This window comes from Kryptolebias marmoratus, linkage group LG14, assembly GCF_001649575.2.
Source record: "Kryptolebias marmoratus isolate JLee-2015 linkage group LG14, ASM164957v2, whole genome shotgun sequence".
NCBI lineage: Eukaryota > Metazoa > Chordata > Actinopteri > Cyprinodontiformes > Rivulidae > Kryptolebias > Kryptolebias marmoratus.
Genome location: NC_051443.1, coordinates 10,465,822 through 10,488,990, shown reverse-complemented (window position 1 = coordinate 10,488,990; position 23,169 = coordinate 10,465,822). Strand labels below are relative to the sequence as shown.

The window sequence follows — 23,169 nt, the reverse complement described above, 5'->3', positions numbered from 1 at the left end:
GATCCATCTGAATGGCCTTCCCCACAGGAAGTGGGGGACTCATTGAAGCAGTACATGGTGGAGAATGACCCACAAAGATGTTCTGATGGGCCATACCCAAGATCAGGTATTATATAAGTCCATGAATAAAAAAAATGTATTCACGTAAACAGGCAAAAAAAAAAAAAAGGGTTGGGAGGGGGGCGGTAAGAGGTCTTGATAATGTATAGGGGGGCGCTGGCCCAAAAAAGGTTGAGAAACACTGATTTACAGCATAAAGCACATTCAAACAGATTTGCAGCTGACCCCGCCTACTCCCTTCCATCCAAACACGGCGCTTCATAGGCATCAAATAACTAATTACAATGAAACACATCAGAAACATGAATATTTGAACATACAGCAGCCCAGGTACAAACTACGTAAATCAACGGAAGTCAAGACCTGGAAAAAAATAATATCTGAGGAGTATCAGACAAATGACTCATTCATTTACAAATTAAAAAACATGGTCCTAGCTAAGGGGCCAATCTTGGCCAATTATCATAAAAATAAAAAAGGCGCGACATGACATTGGTTTCCACGTTATATGTCAAACTATCAATATGAATGATCTTTTCCCAAGACAGCTTTTAGAAAAGTCAGAGCAAACACATTAAAGAAAAAAACAATCCTGAAAAAAGACATTAGCATTCATTTTTTTATACTTTGCTCTCCATCAGAAGTTCTAATTTACCATTGCTTGGTAAAACTAACACATTTTTGTGAAAGCCATCAAATCAGTTAAAACCCCCTCAATAAAAATCCAAACATACTGTACAACTAACACTGTACTTTGAAATAAAAATAATTTTTTAAAAAAGTGCAGAAAATAAGAAAATGTTCTTTGATGCAAGATCATCAGCAAGAGATTGATCGGCTCCATTTGGATGTTGTTGTTGTTCTTTCCATGTTAAAATCAAAAATTACTAAAAAGATCCAACTTACTTTGGTTTTCTTTAAGATTGGCTAATTCGCATGAGAAGTCTCCAAGTCTGTTTTTTTTTTAGGCAAAACAAGAAGAGACGGAGACTTGATGTGTCACAAACTGGTGGGCGAGTCCTGAAATATTTAAATGTTACACTGTGGGCCTGATAAATTTGTAACGCAAGCCATGTCTGGCCCACGGGCCTTGTCTTTGACATAAGGGGATTACGCAAATTCAAACTTGTACTGCGGCCGGCCTACAGGGGGCGCTCAAGCTGTTCCAGCTTCAACTTCCACGTTATGTTCCTGTGTCTAGTTCGTAAAATACCTTTATGATTTGAACAAGTGTCTAAAAACAAGACTTTAAATTTGCACATATGTCCACTGGAAATTATTATTAACATCTACTTCAGTAAGGAAAGCTTACAGTTTCAACACAATAGAAATTTTTTTTTATTGTAACTATTTCTTACAATATTAAGACAAACGGAAAACCTCACTCTTTGGGCAAAACATTGAAGTTTATCTTTTTGTTTGTTAGTTCATGTAATAATCTTGTATATCTTAAACATTTAGGCCCCCATCTACACTGCATTATTGTACCAACTGACTCACGTAAGACATTGATACAGTTTGACAATTTCTGGATTTATTACTCATAAATAAGGTCATAAATTCTTTTCGTATCTGAGCACAAAAACTGACAACTGTGAAAGCGACGGGCTGTTCAGCGCCAATCCAGGTTGTCAGGACGGATTTACAGAGGTTCCATAAACGCATCACATGCAGGCAGTATCCAGGTGTAAAAGCTAACAGGAAACAACATTTAGTGACATTTCTGCTGATCACTTCCTAAGCTCCTGGGAGGATCTTCAGCTAAGTCAACACTGACTGTATTTCAGTGTAGATACTCAATCAAAAACATCCCGAATAAGCTAAAACACTAATTGATAGCTAAAGCTTACTTTTCAGCGTGATTTTTCATAACCTGTTTACACATTTCTTTCTGTTTACCTTCCTTTTTCCTGTTTTGGTTCCCCCTGCTGAGGGTTCGTGACTCACACGGATCAGATACATTTCCTGGAGCTACGATGAAATTTCACCCACACCTCTCCGCAGCAACAAATTCTCCCTGAATGGGGCTTTTCTTATAGCTTAAAAAAAAAAGTTATTTTTTCTTACCAGGTAAGTAACAGGTCTCTCTTGAAAAAAGTGTTTTTTTATCCTAATGAGACGTTTACGCAGATAAATATAACACAACAATTTTTAGCCTAAAGCTGAATATTCAGTGTTGTTGACCAAACCTGCTGCTGTACACAAGTTCATTTGTTATTCACACACACATATATATATATATATATATATATAAATATATAAAGCTCTTTCAATAGTCACAGTCTATTAACAAAGGCTCTTGAATACCACAAACCTGGATAAAACATATGTGACATCTAAAAAAAACCATTACAACGCTACATTTAAAAATCCTAGCAGGTCAAACCAAAGTCAACTGAACTTATTTTTTTTTTTTTATTCTTTAAGATGTTTTGTATTTTGGGTGAGAAGTCCAGTTGAAATCAGTTCAACTTGCTAGGATTACCGTTTCGTCGGATGACTGATGATCCAAACCAAGGCGCTACATTCGTGTTGACGTCGAAGTAAAACGCAGGACGTTGGCATTTATCGGACACCCCGTCGGCGGGCGCGTTAACAGCCGGGGCGTTTCACCGCACGCTCTGAGACATGTGGAGAGGAGTCAGCATCTCCTCGAAGATGGCTCCCTTCACGTTGGAGCCTCTCAGGTTGGCTTCCTGCAGGTCGCACCCGGACAGGTCGCAGTTCTGAGAGACAACAAGCAAAGCAGAAGGCATCACACACACCGTTTGAATTTTTAATGAGAAAAGGCAATATTTTCTTACCATACATATACTCTTCTTTCTTGTTCTTTTATTTTATTTATTTATTTATTTTGTGTGTGTGTGTGAAATGTCTATTTTTATTATGTATTTTTGATACATAGGATTTTATTCTGGTGTTTTTTAGAGAATTTATCTGTTATTTTTCCTTTTAAAACCCCTAAGAAGAGACTGGGTCTGCAAATAAGCTTTTGGCTATAGTTTTATCATGTAATATTGTTTATGTACCACACCAGATTCAAATCAGTTTTAAAATGAATAATTCTCCCTAATCTTGTCTCATTCAATGAAGACGCAAAAGAAAGATTTTAGTGTCTGACGATATTTGTTTTACACCTCAATAAAACTGACAGATATCAGAGCTGGCAGATGTATCGTAATGTAACTTCACTGAATCATGAATGTGTGTGTGCGTGGTGTGTGTGTGGGGTGTGCGTTCACCTCCAGGTCAGTTCCAGCCAGCGTGGCCCCCCTCAGATTGCAGTTCTTCAGCTTGGCGTTTTTCAGGGTGGCGACCCTCAGGTTGATCCCCGTCATCTGACTCCCCTCCATGTCCACGCCCTTCAGGTTGGCTCCTGATTACACACAGGCACGCACGCACACACACAGGAGTTCAGGGTGTGACCCTGTCCATGTTGGCTTCGTCTGAGGAGCGTGTGTGTGCTTGTTCTCCTCACCCTCCAAGTTGGCTTTAAATCCCGCAGGATCCTCAAAATTACAGCCTCTCAGTGACGCCCCCTCAGCGTTGGTGCACAGCATCTTCACACCCTGCAGATTAGCTGCCTGCAGTTTGTGCACACACACACACACATGTTTACATTATATCATTGGACTTCCTTCACAATAAAAGTGGAATTATTTACACTAAAAGACCGACATCCCTGATCCTAACAAACTGAACTCATAAAAAGAATTATATTGTTTCTTCTGAGCAGTAATTATAAACAACACGGTTACCTTTTCTTGTTGTCTGTTTGTGTAAAAACCGAACTCACATCGAGACACGCCATGGACAGGTCGGCCCTCTCCAGGCTGGCTCCGCTCAGGTTGGCGTGGGTCAGGTTAGCCCCTCTCAGGTTGGCCATCTTGAAGTTGATGTAGCGGAGATCCAGTCGAGACAGATCTGCGCCGGTGAAGTTCAGACCCTGGGAAAGCACAGACATCCAGGCTGGGCGTCAACGTTTAGTGCAGCTATTGAAACGGGAGGCTGAGACGTAATTCTTTTGCATGAGTCGTGACGCTAAAACGTGTCCTCGTGTCTCCTTTGTGTAATCACTTGTGATCAGATCTTGATTATCTGCTTTAATAAACAAAGCGGTACCCCACGTTCTGTAGGCTGCTCAACATTAAGTAGATTACTGATAAATACTGCTGTTTCTGTAAGATCAAGAACACCCTCCGAACTGAACTATATCAATTAGGCAGAAACTAATTTCCACCTCTACAGGGCAAATGTTTTATTAAGGTCAGTACACCTGTTTTGACTCAAACGCAAAAAGTGAAGCTTTTAACTTCCTTAACTTTTAATTCTGAACCTGTTTTAGAAAGTCATAAAGCTCTGTCAGTCTCTCAATAAACAGCAAGAAATCCATGAGCTGACTGATGACTTCACCCTCATCGCTCAGCTCTGGTGTTATATTTAAAAACCGTTCAGATTCCTGCTGGTTTTACTCAACTTCACTATCAAAATATTCCTGTTGGAAATAATCTCTGATGCAGAAAATCTAAACTGTCGGAATAACTGTGTAATGTGACACTGGTGGCAGTGTACAAGTCTGTAAAAGCCTTTACACAGAATTGTAATTATTGAATCATTTTTTGGAATCACAAAAATAAATAAATAAATAAATCAAACATTTGTGTGATGAGCAAAAAAACTAAATGTATTACTTGTGTTTGGAGGTTCATTACTTCTACTTTTACAAGAAGCATAAATGTGTGTAGAGGTCCCTCTGACAGCAACATAATAGGCAATTTCAAAACTAATTTTAGTTCTTTGTCTTGCCTTATCCGTTAAAACGTGCTGTGTGTGTTTCTTTCTGTGTACCTGACATCGGAGCTCTGACTTTGTGGTCGTTGCCAGCAGGAATCTGGTGAACTCCTTCCGGGTCAGAGGAGAATGATCATCAGGGGGCTGAGAGGACTGCACAGCAGAAATACACACAGATAAAACCATCAACACGTCAGAAGCTTGAAACACTGCGACCTGAACGTTACACACACACACCTTTATCAGAGTCTCCAACTGCTCTGCGAGCTGTTCGATCCCGAAGAAGCGAGCCTCTTCCAGCACACCTGCAGGACAGATGTGAGCGGCCGTGAGCACTGACGCAGGGAGACTGTCTCGGGTGTTCGTGAGCGCGTTTTACCCAGAGGGTTGATGCCCTCGTTGATGATGAGCTGCCCGTGCCTCAGGTAATTCAGGATCGGTTCAAAGTAATCAGGACTGCGATCGATCAGGTACGCCCCCTGCGAGTCCTGCTTGTTTCCCCAAACATCTGGATGAAACAGGGAATTAAAAAGGCGTCACTGTAGAAAGACAAAGCCCCGTTGTTTCTGTTATTTCACTCCAGGACGGGCGGCGCTCACCTTTCTCCTTGAACATGTGGGCCAGCATGCTCTCAGGCTCCTTACTGACCAACGTGCTCCTGAACAAACACACACCTACATGCTAACCATTATTACACACGGCACTTGGAAACACACCTTCAACACGTGTGACCGTTACTATTTAAAAGCTGCTGTTTTAACAAAGTGGGTGAATGTGAATCACATTTATTAAGAATGTGTTTAGTTCGTGTTACACAAAACTGCTGAGCGTACGGCTCTCACATTTATTCTCAACTGGCAAAAATATGGGATCACCAAGCTTGGAGGACATTTTTAGTTTGTACAAAATAACAATACTTGCACAAGTGTGTAGGTAAAAGAGACCTTAATGAGCTGCTGCAGCTAACTGATAGAAAACATGGCCTCAACATAAGAACTCCAAAACTCCTTCACGGTCACTGAACAACCTTTTCCTTGTGAAGCCACCAACTTATTCCTACAATCAAAGCTGTGCCAAATCTTTCTGCTTTCAGAACTGTGTGCTCATCAGCTCCCTTTATCTGTTAGTTTTATACATCACGTAAAAAAGAAACTGTTTCATACATCTATCGCTCAGCTGGACTGATACAAAAATAAAGTGTTAAATGTGTTATTTTCTGTATATTACTGTATATATATGACCCTTTCTGGCAAAATGAGTCAGAATGAGCTCAGGCTGCAGTACAAAAAAAAAGTGAAACTACTGATTTTTGCTGTAATATCAAATAATCTTCCTAATCTAGCTTTAAATCGAAGTTTCTAACAGGTGTCTTCAGAAATACGCCTTTGTCTTATAAGTTCCTTTGCAACTGACCATTTTTTCTCTGCCGGGATATCCTTTCGTGTAATGTTTGGCGTTACTGAGAAGCTTGGGGCTTCTCCCTTTTTAAATATATACAGCTGGAATTCCTGATGGCATCCCTGCAGACCAAAAAAATAAATAAAAATCCAGCTGCCAAACTACTCGCTTGTTGTCAGGCCAGGTGATAAAACAGCCAAATTTAAACAAACTAAGTATCCTTTTGAAGCTTTTGAGACCGAGAATTTGAAAAATTCCTCATTGTGACTCATTTTGCAGCACGGGTAACTTAAATGTCATATGAAGTAGCTATAAAAAGTGCGTATAAATGAGTTCTAACAGGCTAAAAATTTGGAAAATTACTGGAAACTAAAAGGTTTGTATAAATAATCCACTTATTTTATATATACACATACATATATATAAATATACACATATATATATAAATATACACACACACACATATATATATATATATATATATATATATATAGAACCCTCAAGCTCCCAGGCCTCTGGTAGAGGACCCGAGCTCAGAGGATGAAACAAAGACCACCCGCGGAGGGTGAGAAGGGAATTTTTAATTTATTTGGTTAAATTGTATATGTAACAGTGGAGATGCTTTGTTCTGATGCTTCTGGTGCTCATGTGTTCAAACTTCTTCAGGAAAGACATCAACTTTGTGACGTGGGTATGAAACGGTCCAAATGTTAATTTAATGAAAGTTTATGGTGGACACTTCTTGTGGCTGTGGTGTAAAGTGATGGATTCTTTTAAACAAATCTAAAAAGATTCAGCTATTAAATGAAATGGTCTGAAAAAATTAAATGGCTTTAAATAAACACCAGTCAGTCAGCCAGCACTGTTCACTGATGTGCAGAGATTCTCGTTCAGGTTTTTACTGCAAAATCAAAACCAAGCCTGCCACCCTCAGGTCAAACTGCACCAGTGCTCCTCACACGAGTCAGTGAGCGGGCCTTCAGCCTGCACTCAGTGCCAACCTTGTGGTGGTGAAGCAGCGTCCGCCGACGTTGAGCGTCAGCCAGTCAGTGTGGGTCTGATGCTTCTCCGAGCTCCTGAGGTCCTCCTGAGGATCTGCACACAGACAGAGTTACTGCAGAAAGCTGTCACACAATCAGCAGCTTCAGTTTTAAATAAGCTGCACTAATGCTCAACTCAGAGAGATGCCAACTGATTATGATTACTATTTTTTCAGACTGACAGAAACTCCTTATCGACTTTAAGACAAGGAGTCTTCGATAAAGTGAAGGTAGAGCTCACAGAAGGCAAGAGGAAACACTCAAAAGCACTATAAATAAATATTAAGACATTTGCATGTAAGGCTGTAAAGCAAAAGTCTAGAATTAGACATTTAAAGACCTCCAACAAACCTGCTTTTTATGTTAACTTGTCAGAGCAGAGAAACGTGCTTCAGACTCACCTTCAAATGAATCTCTGTCCGATACGTACAACACGTCATCATCTCTGCAGACACAGATACACACAAACTGTAACACTGGCTGAGACAACTGTGGCTCAGTTGACATTACAAAATGTCAAATGTCCACTTCTTCTTTTAGCTGTTCCCTTTATCAGGGGTCGCCACAGCGAGTCATCCTCCTCCATCTAACTCTGTCTTCTGTGTCCTCTGTCCTCACTCCAACTCCCTCCTTGTCCTCGCTAACTACCATCTCCTCTTTGTCCTTTTCCTGGCAGCTGCGTCTCTAACATCCTTCTACCAATATACCCACTGTCCCTCCTCTGCACATGTCAAAACCGTCTCAGTCTGGCCTCTCTAACTTTATCTCTCAGTCCTTCAACCTGTGCTGTACCTCTGATGACCTCATTCCTAATTCTGTCCATCCTTGTCCCTCCCAAGGAGAACCTCAACATCTTCAGCTCTGCCACTTCCTGTTCTGTCTCCTGTCTTTTTGTCTCCAAACCAAACAACATGGCTGCTCTCACCACTGTCTTGTAAACCTTTCCTTTGACCTTTGCTGCCACCCTTTGGTCTCAAATCACTCCCGAAACTCCATCCTGGCTGGACTCTCTTCTTCACCTCTTTAACACACTCTCCATTTTCCTGGACAGTGGACCCTAAGTACTTGAAGTCCTGACCTTTGTGACCTCTGACCTCCTTGTAGCCTCACTGTCCCTCCTGCCTCCCTCTCATTCACATATTTGGACTTTGTCTTTCTACGGCTGACTTTCATCCCTCGTCTTTCAAGTGCGTACCTCCACCTCTCCAGGTTCTCTTCCACCTGTTCCCTGTTCTCACCACAGATCATGATGTCATCTGCAAACATCATAGTCCAGGAGGATCCCTGCCTGACCTTATCTGTTAGTCTGTCCATCACCAGAGCGAACGAGAAGGGGCTCAGAGCCGATCCTTGATGCACTACCAACTTTCTTATCGAAAATATATTTTTAAACACCAGCTAACAATGATTCCATGTAAATGAAAAACTTCATTATTAAGGAGAATGATTTTGTGAACAAATTAATTAAATTCAAAGTTAAATATAGCATATGGCCACAATGTATAACAAAAAAGACATTTTTACAAAACAATTACAGAACAATAATATAAGGTTCAATCCTTTGAAAACTAGGGTGTAGTTTAAAAAAAAAGAAAAAACTTTTTCATCTCACACTGATCAGCCATAACATTATGACCACCGACATTTAGAGCGAGTTGCTCAACTTGTTGCGATGCAACCTTCTGCTGGCAACATGCTTCCCGTCAGTCATGTCAAGGTTAATTTGTCACTTCTTTACGGACACACACACACACACACACACCAGGTGCATTTAAACTTCACGTTTCTCACCTGATCAACGCGACGTCGTCGATGAGGCCGCCGTTCCCGTTACAAACACTAGAGGCCCTTATCCCCAGTTTTGAGCTGGCCACGTTCAGTAAATCCTCCATAGAGCCGTACACAGCCACCACCTGTATGATAACACCGACAAAAATAAAACAAAGCAGCCCGCCTCCCAGCGCCGGAACTCAAACAAAACGTCTCCCATCAGCGCCTAACAGCAGCAAACCCCGAGGGAAACTACTCATTTTGTTCCCGTCGAGCCGATACGGATGTTATTCAAAACACATTTTCCGGTTTCTATTCGCCGTTTTACCTTTCCATTCGTGGACGTTCCGTTGACGAATAGCGTGACTCGTCTCATGGCAGAGTAAAAAAAAGGAATCAACCTGAGCTTCTACTGCTCAAGTATTTACTCATAAAAAAATTATTAAAAATTTGGGGGAGCGACAACGTTCTTTTTCCTGCCTCTGGTGCAGACTCCACTCAAACGCCCAGAGATTCGGCCTTAGCCAATCAGCGGCTTACGTTGAGAGACATTGGCCAATGAGCGAGCGAGAGAGGCGGGTTCTACAAATCCCCGTGAACGATTATTGGACAGATTCATTTGATCATATTTTGACATTTATTTACGTTCAGCTCATTCAAGATGGATTGTTTGTTGTAACTTTTTTTTTTTAATTTACCTTTATTTGTAAATATTTTTCCGACTGAAACACATTGAAATGTCTTCAGTTCCTTTAAAACATTGTTCTCTTTGAAATCTTCTTAGTCTACATTTCTACTCATTTTAGCTACCACTGTATTTTTAGTATATTTTGTTTTTATTATTATTATTTATTTTTTGTTATAAGCCGCCATTTTTCTTTTGGGTTTTAGTTAGCATTTTACTTTCTGCTAGCCTTTTATTACTTTTAGCTTGTCTTTTGCTCCTTTTAGCTAGTGTTCTGCATCTTTAAACTGTCCTGCTCCTTTCAGCTTTTAGCTAATGTTTAGTTCCTTTTAGCTCTTAACTAGAGTTCTGCTCCTTTTAGCTATCAGCTGGTGTCCTGCTCCATTCAACTTTTAGCTAATGTTCTGCTTCTTTTAGCTGCTTTGCTCCTTTTAGCTCTAAGCTGGTGTTCTGTTCCCTTCAAACCCAATTTCTAAATAAATCCAGGACCTCAGGTTATTTTTGCTTGTAAATATTTTCAGTAAAAACCCTCAAACCTAAAATAAAATGTGAATGTTGCAAATACAGTGAAGATTTTGAGTAATTTTGAAAACAAGGCAAAAGAGAGATACTTCCTTTATGTATGTGTTTGTAAAATATTGTGCATTTTTATTGTTAACCACTATTTATTTTTCCAAAAACAAACTCACTTCATAAAAATCCCTATGAAACTCTCCTATACATAAATGTTTGAGACTAAACCTCGTGTGTAAAATGGCCTAAATTAAATTTATCAACATGAACCTCCATAAACTGCCTTGTGCTTGTGTAACATCTTTACTCATTTTAAGAACTTTCTTTAAATTGACAGAAAGATGAGGAGCGCCCCCAAGTGCTCACATTAGGAAAATCGTGCAGACTGGAGGGTGTTTGGTATAAGATGAACTAAAAGTGTCCCCAGTTTATCTCACGAGCAGTTCTCAAGAACCCAACCTTCATGCTGCAGTTTTTATAAACAGATTCTGAGATTTAGAAGAACATCTTATGACGGAAAGAAGCACCGGCTGCATTTGGCAAAACTGAAAACCCTCTATTTGAGCAAGAAACTCTCCTTTATAAATGCATAAGACAAAAGACACTTTATTTGTCTTATTTTCAGCAGTTTGAAATCAGCATTAAACAAACATATTCTACTAAACGCACACATCAAACCCACACCAACTTATCCAATAAAACAATAAAGTGCCTTTCTGCTTTTCAACCAGGGACCGGAACATAAAAAAAAGAAAAAAAAATAGTTTGTTTGCAAAACATAAAAAAATTCCTGACTTTTTTTTAATATGCAAACTCACATTGGATCAATGGGCTGATATACTTCACATAACATTTGTCGTATTTCCTATCTGTAATACGATGTAAGACTCCTGTTTTATCCTGTGGTTTCAATATTTTCTGTGTATTCGTTGGGTAAGCCACAGATGAGGTTATTGTATTCAAATGTCAAAAGAGCTGTAAAGCTGCAGCAATTACTTTCTTGTTCTGACATTTATCGTTCTGTGTTTAAAGCAGCACTAAAAGCTACAAGCAGTAGTTCAAACGTTGCTCCAATCAGACACAGAGTTTAAAAATTAGGGAACACTTCCGAGTTTCTCTTCAAGTGTATTCGAGACGATTGAAGGCACAGAAGAATCATCAGTGTGCTCAGGATATTTTATAGCCTTGGCTCAAAAAGGCAGATTACACCCCAAGCCAGCACCCACCTTCACTCCACATTGTGTTTAATATTAAAATGTCTCTGCTTCCCTCCTGGTCTCACCACCTTAGTTTTTTTTTGTGACTATCGGAGTCACTCGTTCCCGCTGTCCTCTGTGTCGTCCTCTCCACCTTCGGCGTCCCCGCGTCTTTCTGGGTAGTTCAGGATGTGCCGGTTAGCCTGAATGATGCACTGCTGCTGTTTGAAGTACACTTTCAGCACGCCCTTGATCAGCACGAACGCGATGCCGCCCTGCGGAGACAGAGGGCGACGTAAGGTAAACGTAAGCCACCTGCTGCAAATGTCCCGGGTGCTCCCGGTCCACTCACCAGGACGGTGCGCTGCAGGTTGGAGGAGACCCGTCGGAACAGCAGCCGCCCCACCAGACTGGCTATGGAGGGGAAGATGAGAGCTCCGCACAGAGTCCTGGACACAGACAGGTGGTCTCCGGCACCAGGCCCGTCAGCAGGCAAACGGGGCAGGTAGTCACCGCCGCCTGAGGAGACACATGTAGGCTCAGTGAGTCTCAAACTCTCTGACAGGGACGTTTCATCTCAACTGTGCTGACACAGCACGTTTTCATACCTCTTATCTGTTGAAACAGACTAAACAGAATTACAAAAAAAATGTCAATTTTACTAATTTCATTCATAAGATTTTTATTTTTTGTTTATAATTCCACCTAATTCCACATATATTCATTTAAGTCTTCCCAAATAACTGTGTAATTGATGGCGAATGTTTATTAAACAGTGATTGCACAAACCACAATGAAAGTTTTGTGAATTAAGTTGCTTCATAAGTTGAAAATGGATCTGCATAGAAGTACGTAAACGAAACAAAGTGAGAGTACCTGGCGTTCGCTTGTGGGAGTACTTCTGCCACAGCCTCACCAAATAATCCTCCCAGCGGATCATCTTCCCCAGGACCAGCAGCACGGGGATGGTGGGCAGACCCATGAGCAGGAACAGAGGGTCGGCCCGCTCCATCATGTACAGACCCTTCTTGTGTCCCACCACCTGCAGAAAGAAGCAAATCCACATGACGAAGCTGCAAACTGAGATGGATGGAGGTTTTGTTCTGCACCCCCCGCCCCCGCCCCCGCCCCCGATAGATCACTCCATGCACCTGCATGACCGTCACAGCTCCGTACGTGACTGCAGACCAGTAGACCGTCCCGACCACCACGCTGACAGCGGTGAAGGGACTGGCACGAGACAGAGCTCTGTCCACCTGCTGCAGGAAATACACCAGTGGACCTGAGGAACCACAGAACCAGTCAGATCAGGATGCAAAACACAAACAATAAAAACATCTTGTACTCTTGTTCCTTTTTACTCAGGTCAGGTCAAAATACTTTGTTTTAAAGACTTTCCTGACTTTCTGTAGGCTGTAATATAATTTTAGTAGCAATAAAATCCTACTAATATTATTCAATATATATCTATTATGTAAGAAATTCTTCAAGGTAACCCAGTTTTTGTTTGTTAAAGCTATCTTTCAATTGACATGAGCTTTTCTTCTCTGCTCCTGTAGTTCCAGCTCCCTGCCTGCAGGGGGCAGTGAAGACAGCCAATTTGGTTTAAACCGAAGCTCAGCTGTAACCTTTAACCTTCAGTATTGGTTCTGCTCTCCCTCACCCATCTTGGGGAACATGATGAGGTACTCAGTGCCACACTGCGGGCAGCTGACCGCCCCACCGCTGTTCCCTTTCTGCTTCTCGTCCAGCCAGCGCTGCAGACACGACTGGTGGATCCATTTGGTGCAGCCTTTACACCTGCAGGGGCTCACCCACTCTGCGCTGCTGTCATCCCGTTCAGTGGCAAAGCACACCCAGCAGTGTCTAGATGGCACACATACAGAACATAGGTTTACCAGCCGCTTGGAAAGAGAGAGAGAGAGAAATGTGGCTACAAAAGTCAGAGATGCAGTGCTGGTCTGGGATCAGATGCTGAGAGAAACTTTGAATATATCTAAAATGTATTTTTAACCTTCGCACTTTTGCCAAATAGGATGTGTTCGGTAAGTGCTTGTGAAATGGCTTCTAAGTGTCACAAAATGTAAGTAAAACCTATAAACTTAACTTTTATCTGAAAATATTAGGTTTTTTTTCCAGAAACAACTTTAGCACAAATCATTTCAACAACCAGAGAACACGCTGAAAATAAAGTTTTGTAGCAGGGGATACAGTGTCCCAGAAGAATTTTTTTGAATATCTGGAAAAAAAAATATGAAGAACAGTTGAAAAATATCCAGAAAACAACAGAGTAGCTCACAAATTATAATCAAAATATTCAATCAGCATCTGATTTAAAAAAAAGCTTCATCAGCTTGGAATCCAATGCTGATGAGGAAAAATAAAAAAAAAAGATTATGAAAGATGAAGAGTAATAAATTACACATCATAATTAAACCTGAAAATGAATAGGATCTCACAAGGAATAAATGGTCTAACTCTTATGGAGGTACATAAATAAAAAAATAAAAAAATCATGACATTTTCTGCCTAGTTAATGTTTTAAAAAATAATAATGTAAAATAATGTTAATATACTTAAAATTGTAAATAGATAAAAGTGCAAATATCAGAAAAAACATTTTTAGTATTTATGCACAAAAGAAAATGTCTTGTAAGTGTTGATAAGAGTGTGTAGAAAACATTTAAACACGTATCCACACATAAGGACAGATTAGTGTAAAAGTAAATAATAAGATATCTAAGTAATACACTGAAAATATGAGAATATTAGACATTTATGGGAGTAAGTGTTGTTCTTAAAATATGAGAGAAATAAAATAAAATATTAAAATGAGGTTTTACTTCTCAGGCTGCTCCTCGGCAAGGGCCATGATGATTAAAACTCTGTTGGACCCATTAGACTCGATGAAAGACCTGCAAAAACAAGCATGGACACATTGGTACGTGGGTACGAACAGCAGCATGGGTTCACTTTGTTTGTGGACCTGGAGTTGCAGTGATGGAGATTAATTCAAGAGGAAAATCCTTATTTGTTGTTATTTCTTACTAGGATACAGGACCCGGAGGAGGCTTTAAGAGAAACGATCAACACAGTTCTTGACTAATCAGTGAACAGGTGAATAGACAGAAAGTGTTGTTTTCTGTAATGAGACATCTCAGTAGAAAGGAATGACCATGGAGCCGAAACAGAAACTTTTTTTTTCTTGATAAAAATCATCACATAACTAGATGTCCTTGCTCGATACTGGATGAGTGCAGTGTTCTCATTCCTCAGTAAACAATGGGACAAAATAATGTAGCAAACATACTGACTTGTCTTCAGAAAAACTGAGGCAGTGACACTTTTTTTTCACAAAACAAAACGATGACAAATCAAAGGCGACTCTATTTTTTACCCAACCAAAACATTTGACTAGAAACTAAAAACAAGTAGTAAATCTGCCTTGTTTTCAAGCTAAAAAAAAACCAAGTTTAGATAAACTATTTGAAAGAAGTACTTAATTGTTCGTTTATTTGTTGGTGCGTTTGTCAAAAGCCTAAAATCTCATGGCTGGGACTCCCCGTCATGACCGAAGCTACAGCTAACAACTCCAGGTTAGCTCAGGTGGCTAATTTAACTTTCTCCCAAGTTTAACATCGGACAAACACCTTAGCAACAAGACAGAAGTCTCGAAGGCTGCCACTCTGTAAAAGCGCCTGTATGATACCAATGTTAAACCATTACTTACCTGAAAAATATGTAACGTTTTGGTTGCTAAAGTCGAGGTGATGATTTGTGTTTTTTGCTCACACTGAACTCTGCTCTGAAAAGACACGCCCACAATGATCATTGGCTGCTTTCTATTGGTTGGGAGGCGGTGACGTTAGTGGTACATTCATTGTACAAAAGCAGCGCAGGAGATTTTAGTTCTTGCAGTACTTTTCAGGTCTAATAGGCCTACGTATTTGCATTTATAATAGAAAAGGTGAATATTAATATAATTGAAAGCGTGGTGAAAAAACACTACACCCCTAACTCATAAACTACTCTATCTATCTATCTATCTATCTATCTATCTATCTATCTATCTATCTATCTATCTATGTTTTTACAAAATAATTTAAGCGAGCAATATAGTAAAATAACCATATCTATTGTGATTTGTTGTGTGAACAGTATCAGTAAACAGAAGCTACGTTGTACGGTGGTTTCCACGCATTCCTGAACGCTGCTGCTGTCTGACAGCAAGCTCCAACATAACCACTGTGTCAAACATTATGATTGGTTACCTTACCCATCAGTGACAAAATTACCCAACTTGATTCGCTACTCCTTCTGTCAATCAAGTGAACGCTGCAGTGTTGGGGGGTGGGAAGGCGGTGCCAAACTGAGCGGCAGCAGGCAGTCAGCCACAGGGACTAGCGGCGGTGTTGGCAGAGTGGACGGTGACTGGGCGTTATCTTTTACATGATTAAAACACTAAACGAAGTGGGAGACTCACGCACATCAAAGGAAGCACATTTAAGATACGATTTCCGTCATGGAATCCTATGACATTTTAGCTAACCAGCCGGTTGTCATTGATAATGTAAGTATGATGATGTCATTCATCCACACCCAAACCGAGGCCGCTAGCCGCTAGCCGTTAGCTTCGCTAACTATTGTGTTATGGCTGACAACATTCATGATTCAGCCCGGGCCAATGCATTACCCGTGCAGTAGTTACATACACGTCTTCCCGGTTTTTTTTCTTTGAAAGAAAACTATTATAACTCGGTTCATGCTAAAAGTAGAGATTCTTGCAAGCCCAAGCGAGGGAAAGCTAAAGATGCTAATCGGCCGGTGTTGGTGTGCAATGTTAACTGTCTGGAGCTGTATTATCTCAGATACATCCCGAGGTTTCAGCCAAGCTAAAAGGGGAAGTATTCAACTTGTAACACAGGGAACTTGAAGAAGAGCTCACCTGTCAGACTGTTTCACTGACTTCATTTCCAGAAACTACTCAGCTGTATTATTATTGTGTTTACATTGGACCAAATAGCACTGCAGCAGTTATTTGTTTATAGCAAAATGGTAACTTGTCATTTCAAACCATTTTAATACGCAATTATTGCTTTGTTGTGGTTTGTTTGTGATAAAAATAATTTCAAAAACTAGGCAGGAGGAAAATAATTGCAAATCATATCAGTTCATGAAGAAAAGTGATTGCACTTTCACTGATAATGACCACAAGTGTTGGTTGCACACAGTAACATTTCAAATATTAAATATTTTGTCAAATACTCAACATCCTGAGTTGATTAATTGGGTAGTTTATTTATTATTAAAGTCACCCTGCAAGATAAGTCACAAAACTTGGCTTAACACTAGTGTTTTGTCAAAGCCTGTGTGAAGTCGCCTTTCCGGGAACATTCCCTGGGAAACGAGAACCTCCTCAGCGGCTGACTGGTGATTGGAATTTTCTGCCATTTGCCAGCCAGCGAGTCTCAAAATGTGTTTCAATCTGTGTCGGACAAAATGAATTCAAACAAGCCACTGAGTGCTTTCAGTCACGTGTACACACAGAGCATTAATGTTACTGCCAAACATGTCCTAAACACTCTTATCCTTCAGTTTGTTGTGATGTATTTTAATTCACAGAGTCAAACCGTATGAGCCAATAATAGCAGTCATTTTGATTTTTCATTTAATCTTATCTGTACAAATAAGTTGTTTGTAATAAATAATGATAATGTCATTGTCGGACATATTTTTATTTTGCACTGAAACTCAAGTTCTGGGTTGATTTTTATTCCAATTTATACCTTATTTCTTGATAAATTGATGTTCAGAGACACTTAAGTTTGGAAGGCACTTACTAAACTGGAAATGTAGCTCCTCGTGTTTTGCTTGTTGATTGTTTTTGGTTTAAATACCAAAGAGAGACAGTGAGTACAACTTTAACAAGTTAACAAAAACACACACAGAAAAGCAACGGAAGAAGACCCTAAAGGGTGAAGTGTGTGTTGAGCCGACGTGCAGCAGAATCCAGTGTGACTGCTGGTGGCCTCAGGCGGAGTCTCATGACCGTTGTCCTTTTCTGAAGCCTAACGCTCTGCAGCTCTCTGTTCAGCCCTGTGATGTCGAGCTCAACTCTCACTTGTTTTCGCCGCAGGGTTCGGGAGTCATCAAGGCTGGTTTCGCAGGTGACCAGATCCCTAAATACTGCTTCCCTAACTAGTAAGTGTTCTTCAATCACTCCCTGCACATCTCCTTCGCTCAGGTGGTTTAGGGCCCTTTTTTTTTTTTTCTTCAAAAGTGAAGCTTAACATTATGTAACTGGATATTTTTGAGTACATGTTCTAAGTCATTAAAGGTGTTTATCTGATGGAACGAATCATCGGCTCAGTGTCAGTATGATATCAAAAATATTGAATGAATTTTTAATCGTATGACTATTTGTGCGCAGTGTTGGACGTCCCAAACATGTGCGTGTGATGGCTGGAGCCCTGGAGGGAGACCTCTTCATCGGACCTAAAGCAGAGGTACTGCACACAGTACTTTATGCATGAGGAGAAATCTTTAGCCAGTTCTGTCTGGCCTGATCAAAGGACAATGACAGCAATAATTATTTTTTAAAAATAAATAACAAATCAAAGTGCCACATGTGGAGGGCGCTCATTTAGTTGTTATATTTGTAGAAAACAAAATGCTGGGTTTTTTTTTTTTCATTTACAGATATAAATCAAGAGCAAACCGGTTCCTTCCCGCATTATGATGCGTCCACTGCCGTGCGTCATAATGAGAATGAACTGCATAATTTGCTTTCCTGAAACAAAAACCCTCACAAGCTTAAATCCGCACGTTAGTCTGTATTTAAGAGTTGTTGCAGCGGGCTGAAAAACTGGGACAGATTCTAAATCATCTTCAGTGAGAGCATTCAGCGCAGAAGACACGCCGAGAGAGTTGTTTTTTTCCCCTTTCAGCTGAATCTAAATTTGGAGCAGTCACAAAACAAAACGAGTCATTATTTATCACTGAGCAGTAAGATGGCAGCTAAAGAAAAACGGATTTTCATCCAGAGCAGCCAAACCTAAACCCTCCTTACCAGCTGAACACAAGTAAACAAGGTTCAATGAGCTGAAGAGAGGCAACCATGAACTGTGTGTGAATGATTTGATCACTGTGATGTTCAGCAATAGATCCTATCGAAATTTTAATTTGCTTCAGGGCTAATGAAACTTGCAACAATAACTGGGAAACACTTTTTTTATGCTCAGGATTTGGAGGAGGGAGCGACTCCGTCCTAAACGCTCAGAGTTTCTGCTTCTTTTCATTGGATTCTCGTAAAATTACACCACTGACACACTCATTGCTTGTTAATAGATTCTTCCTGTTGGTTGAAGTCAGTGAATTTTGGTCATTAGATCAGTTTCAGATTTGCTTGGCTATTTAAAGTAAACATCACACCAGTTTTTTTTATCTTCCTTTGCCACGTGGAGTTTAACACCTATCCCACAGGTATTTAAACACATTCACACATGAGTGGTAATCTGTTTGTGCCACAGTTTAGATCTAAATTGGAAATTACCATAAGAAAAGTGCCCCCAAGAGGCTTCATTACCTGTACAGTGCCGCTCTGGATACCTGTGATTTTGTATGATTTAAAGCCCAGTTTTATGTTGAAACTCAGTGGGTTTAGGAGGTTCACTGCTTTCGCTAAAGTTGGGTTGGGTCCTCTTAGACCCCAGTCTCATTGCAGCCCTTGTCTTCCTGCCTTTCACATGCACAAAACCCACCAAACATAAAAATGTTTAATAGAAACATAATTTGTTCTAGTTTTACTGGCCTTACTGCACCCTCAGAGTCGGCAGGATATTCATTGCACACAGGTGGGTTAAAACAAGTTTAAATCCCACATCATCATGTTGCCACCACCGTGTTTCATGATAAGGATAGTCTGTGTCTGCTAATTCCACCACAGGTAAGCCGAGTTTCCATCAGAACTCATGTAAACCTTCAAACCTCCCCAACCGAGGAGCCTCGTACCAATCGCGAGCCAGGAAGTCATGTGATGTTTTTTTTCATCCTCAGTGTCTCCTGTTGCTGTTTTTATGAGCAGTTTTATTTATATACAACCTGCTGTGTGACTGGAGCATTTTGTCTCTCGGCCCTTGGAGCAGTAAGAAATCTTCATGCGTCTCGTCTTTGTCTCTCCCCTTCAGGAGCACAGAGGCTTGTTGTCGGTGCGCTACCCGATGGAGCACGGGATAGTGAAGGACTGGAACGACATGGAGAGAATCTGGCAGTACGTTTACTCCAAGGAGCAGCTGCAGACCTTCTCTGAGGAGGTGAGCTCCTGTCCAGGGCTGTTTGTTTCACAGCTGCGACGTGTTGGAGCAGAGGTGACCTCCTCCTGTTTGGTTTCCTTCGTAGCATCCTGTGCTGCTGACTGAGGCTCCCCTCAACCCCAGCAAGAACAGAGAGAAGGCGGCAGAGATTTTCTTCGAGACCTTCAATGTTCCTGCTCTCTTCATCTCCATGCAGGCTGTGTTGAGCCTGTAAGAGCTTCTGCTGTTAAAATTTTATTTATTTATTTATCTTCAGGGAAACGTTCTCTTTAATTGCACTGCTTATGTAGTAGCTGCACTCTGCCTGTAGAGGGCAGAGTAATCAGCTTTATATTCTAACTAATATCCTCTGAATTAGCTCCAACAGGCTATAAATAGAAATCAGCCCTTTGTCTGCTTTTGCTCCTTGTCTGTCAAGAAAAAAAGCTAAAACAAGAGCCAAAAGGGCTTTGATACATGAGGACACTTTGCTTCCTGCAGGTACGCTACAGGCCGCACCACTGGTGTTGTGTTGGATTCCGGCGACGGCGTAACCCACGTCGTGCCCATCTACGAGGGCTTCGCCATCCCTCACTCCATCATGCGCGTGGACATCGCCGGCAGGGACGTGTCACGGTACCTCCGCCTGCTGCTGCGCAAGGAGGGCTACAACTTCAACACGTCCGCTGAGTTCGAGGTCGTCCGCACCATCAAAGAGGTGAGGTGGCTGCTGGGAAGCGATTTAAAACATAAGCAACTCGTTTGTGTTTGAATCGGCGAGTCAGACGTGTCTCTAACCCAACAGAGAGCCTGCTACCTGTCCCTCAACCCACAGAAGGATGAGACTTTAGAAACAGAGAAGGCTCAGTACGTCCTCCCAGACGGAAGCACTTTAAATGTAAGTCTAAAAGACACTGAGGTGTTTTTTTGTTTTTAAACAAGCTAAATACAGACTCTTTCCTGGTTGGGTTCGCAAAACCCTGAAAATGTGATCCCATCGGTTCCAGATTGGTCCCGCGAGGTTCCGTGCGCCGGAGCTGCTGTTCAGACCCGACCTGATCGGAGACGAGAGCTCAGGGATCCACGAGGTCCTGGCCTACGCCATCCAGAAGTCTGACATGGACCTGCGGCGCACTCTCTTCTCCACCATCGTGTTGTGTGGGGGGTCGACGCTGATCAAAGGTCTGAGCTGCACGACGGTGCACGCATCATTCTGGGTTCATACTCTCTCATTAAGTAAATGTAATAGTGAAAACAATTTTTGCCCTTTTTACCTATTTTACCGTCACATTTTAAAGAATGAACGACTGGTCAGTACACTGGAACACCAAACAACTACAAGGAACGAGCTGAAGCTAAAGTTTATTTATAACTATTCTGCTCTAACCAAAAAGGCACAAAACAGTGAAAAAACTGTTGTGATAAAATGCAAAATTTAATTAACTTGTAGTCTTCACTATCCACAAATTTTAACAAGCTTTCATTTTATTCCATAAAATTAAACTTTTTAAAAAATAAATTTTAATCTACTTTATTTAAATTTCTCACTGAGACATCCCATTATTTGACCAAGACTGGATCACATCTGTAGTTCACAATATTTATTTTGTGCATCTATCAAACACAAGTAAATCTTAATGAAAATGTAAGACAAAAAAAAAAAAAACCACAACTGAAATGGTGCATTTCGCTTTAATTGGTGTTAACGTTCACTGACTTCGTTTTGTTGTTGTTGTTGTTGTTGTTGTTGTTTTTTCAGGCTTTGGAGAAAGACTACTAACTGAAGTCAAGAAACTTGCTCCCAAAGACGTGAAGATCAAGGTTGGTCCACTTCCTGTTTTTGTTGCCATCCCCCTTGAAATGCTTTATTTTAGCTTCTTGCTTAAAAATAAATAAATTAATAAATAAAATTGTGTCACAGCTGCTCAGTTTCTCATTGAGATGTGTCAGATAAGACTATGCAAGTGTTATACAAGTGTCTTACATGATAATTCTAACTAAAAGGAAAAAAAAATCTGGATTACATGGAGGGTGTTTGTAAGTCTTTATAACTTCGGATATTTTACTATTTAAAAAAAACTCAAAACTTTCATTGAAAGAAGAGGAGCAAGCAGAGCACAACATTTATCAGCCCATCAGAGGGAGTTCAGTTCTGTTAATCGTTCTCTGCAAACTTGTAAACGTAAAGCTCGACAGCTGGAAGCCACAGTCCTGTGTCCACGTGTCTTCTGACGTGTCTTCTGTTTGTTCTTCTGCTCGTGTAGATCTCTGCTCCACAAGAAAGGCTGTACTCCACATGGATCGGGTAAGAGTTCAGAGCTCATCAGTGTTTGTGTAACCAAATGAAAGTTAGAGCAATCAAATGACAGTGCTCCAAAAATGCATCTTCATACCTTTAAACAATAATAACCTAAGAGTTGTTTTTTTTCCTGATCTGAAGCAAATAGATTCAAAAATATGAAATATACTTTAATAGGAAAGCGTGTCTTTGGCTCACAGTGACGTTCTCTGGATGATTCTTGCTAAAATAGCAGTAATGTCTATGATGGACATGAGCACCCCCTCAATCCGAATAACCTGAACCCTCGGAGCAGACTCAGGATAAAATATATATCCTACAAATATTGCAGCATCACACGTGAAGCCTGTCGCAGCAGACGTTTTGTTAAGCAAAGTTAAAGCCAACTTTCATATCGTTTCGTCTAAAATGCCCACCGTGTATTTCTTTTATCTGAGTTAGGGTGAATGAACCGCTGTGCGTCCTGCAGTCAGCAGGTGGCAGTATACACCACATCTACACAGCTGGAAAAAAACAGGGCAGATTCTAGTACCTGGAAATAAATCAGGGGGAAAGAAGAGAAACTAAATCATTGAATTTAACTGCGTACCAAAGAGAAATGTGTTCAGGAATCATTTCCATCTGTTTTAATCACCTTTTTAATTAGCTAATTATTGTAAAAAGAGGTCATTAAATCACCTTAATGTGGATTAAATCAAAAAACAAAACAGAGAAATGTTGTTCCACGGTGATCTTGATTGCAACTTAAATCAAATCAAATGTTAAGTTTCTGACAGATAATTTTTTCGAGGTTTAATGTAATCTTGCATCAGCAAAAGAGAAATCTCACTTCCTGTGAGTAGATATTTAGACACGTCCATCACACGTGGATATTTAGTTTCTATTAAAGGGCAGAAAGCTGTAGTCGTCACCGGTGCGGACTCTGACCTCTGACCTCTCTCCTCCCGCAGCGGCTCCATCTTGGCGTCGTTGGACACCTTTAAAAAGATGTGGGTGTCGAAGCGGGAATACGAAGAAGACAGAGCACGTGCCATCCACAGGAAGACCTTCTAGGCGCCAGCGCCGTGCTAATGCCAACCCCACCCTTCCCCACCCCACCTTCTGAACTGCCCTCAAATGTCCCCCA

The 23,169-nt window shown here is 40.8% G+C and overlaps 3 protein-coding genes across 3 annotated transcripts; 1 reads left to right on the top strand and 2 right to left on the bottom strand.

The window, feature by feature from the left end:
* Positions 1-1,572: 1,572 nt before the first annotated feature.
* kctd9b (potassium channel tetramerization domain containing 9b) lies at positions 1,573-9,577 on the bottom strand. The gene is made up of 12 exons (XM_017407491.3): positions 9,388-9,577; positions 9,081-9,202; positions 7,691-7,734; positions 7,251-7,344; positions 5,451-5,509; positions 5,231-5,359; positions 5,089-5,156; positions 4,909-5,004; positions 3,857-4,006; positions 3,539-3,644; positions 3,303-3,436; positions 1,573-2,786 (listed from the first exon to the last, which is right to left on the bottom strand). Exons 1-12 carry the CDS (start codon positions 9,433-9,435, stop codon positions 2,670-2,672), a joined length of 1,167 nt encoding a protein of 388 aa, XP_017262980.1. The 5' UTR covers positions 9,436-9,577; the 3' UTR covers positions 1,573-2,669.
* Positions 9,578-10,847: 1,270 nt separating this feature from the next.
* On the bottom strand, positions 10,848-15,276 carry march5l (membrane-associated ring finger (C3HC4) 5, like). The gene is made up of 7 exons (XM_017407535.2): positions 15,184-15,276; positions 14,297-14,368; positions 13,117-13,319; positions 12,605-12,735; positions 12,330-12,495; positions 11,806-11,972; positions 10,848-11,728 (listed from the first exon to the last, which is right to left on the bottom strand). The coding sequence occupies exons 2-7, from the start codon at positions 14,323-14,325 to the stop codon at positions 11,570-11,572; spliced, it is 855 nt and encodes a 284-aa protein (XP_017263024.1). The 5' UTR covers positions 14,326-14,368; positions 15,184-15,276; the 3' UTR covers positions 10,848-11,569.
* Positions 15,277-15,821: 545 nt separating this feature from the next.
* On the top strand, positions 15,822-23,163 carry actr1 (actin related protein 1, centractin). Its single transcript, XM_017407868.3, has 11 exons — positions 15,822-16,023; positions 17,590-17,654; positions 17,884-17,959; positions 19,640-19,765; positions 19,851-19,975; positions 20,246-20,462; positions 20,550-20,642; positions 20,752-20,926; positions 21,504-21,565; positions 22,009-22,049; positions 22,994-23,163. Exons 1-11 carry the CDS (start codon positions 15,976-15,978, stop codon positions 23,094-23,096), a joined length of 1,131 nt encoding a protein of 376 aa, XP_017263357.1. The 5' UTR covers positions 15,822-15,975; the 3' UTR covers positions 23,097-23,163.
* The last annotated feature ends 6 nt before the right edge of the window (positions 23,164-23,169 follow it).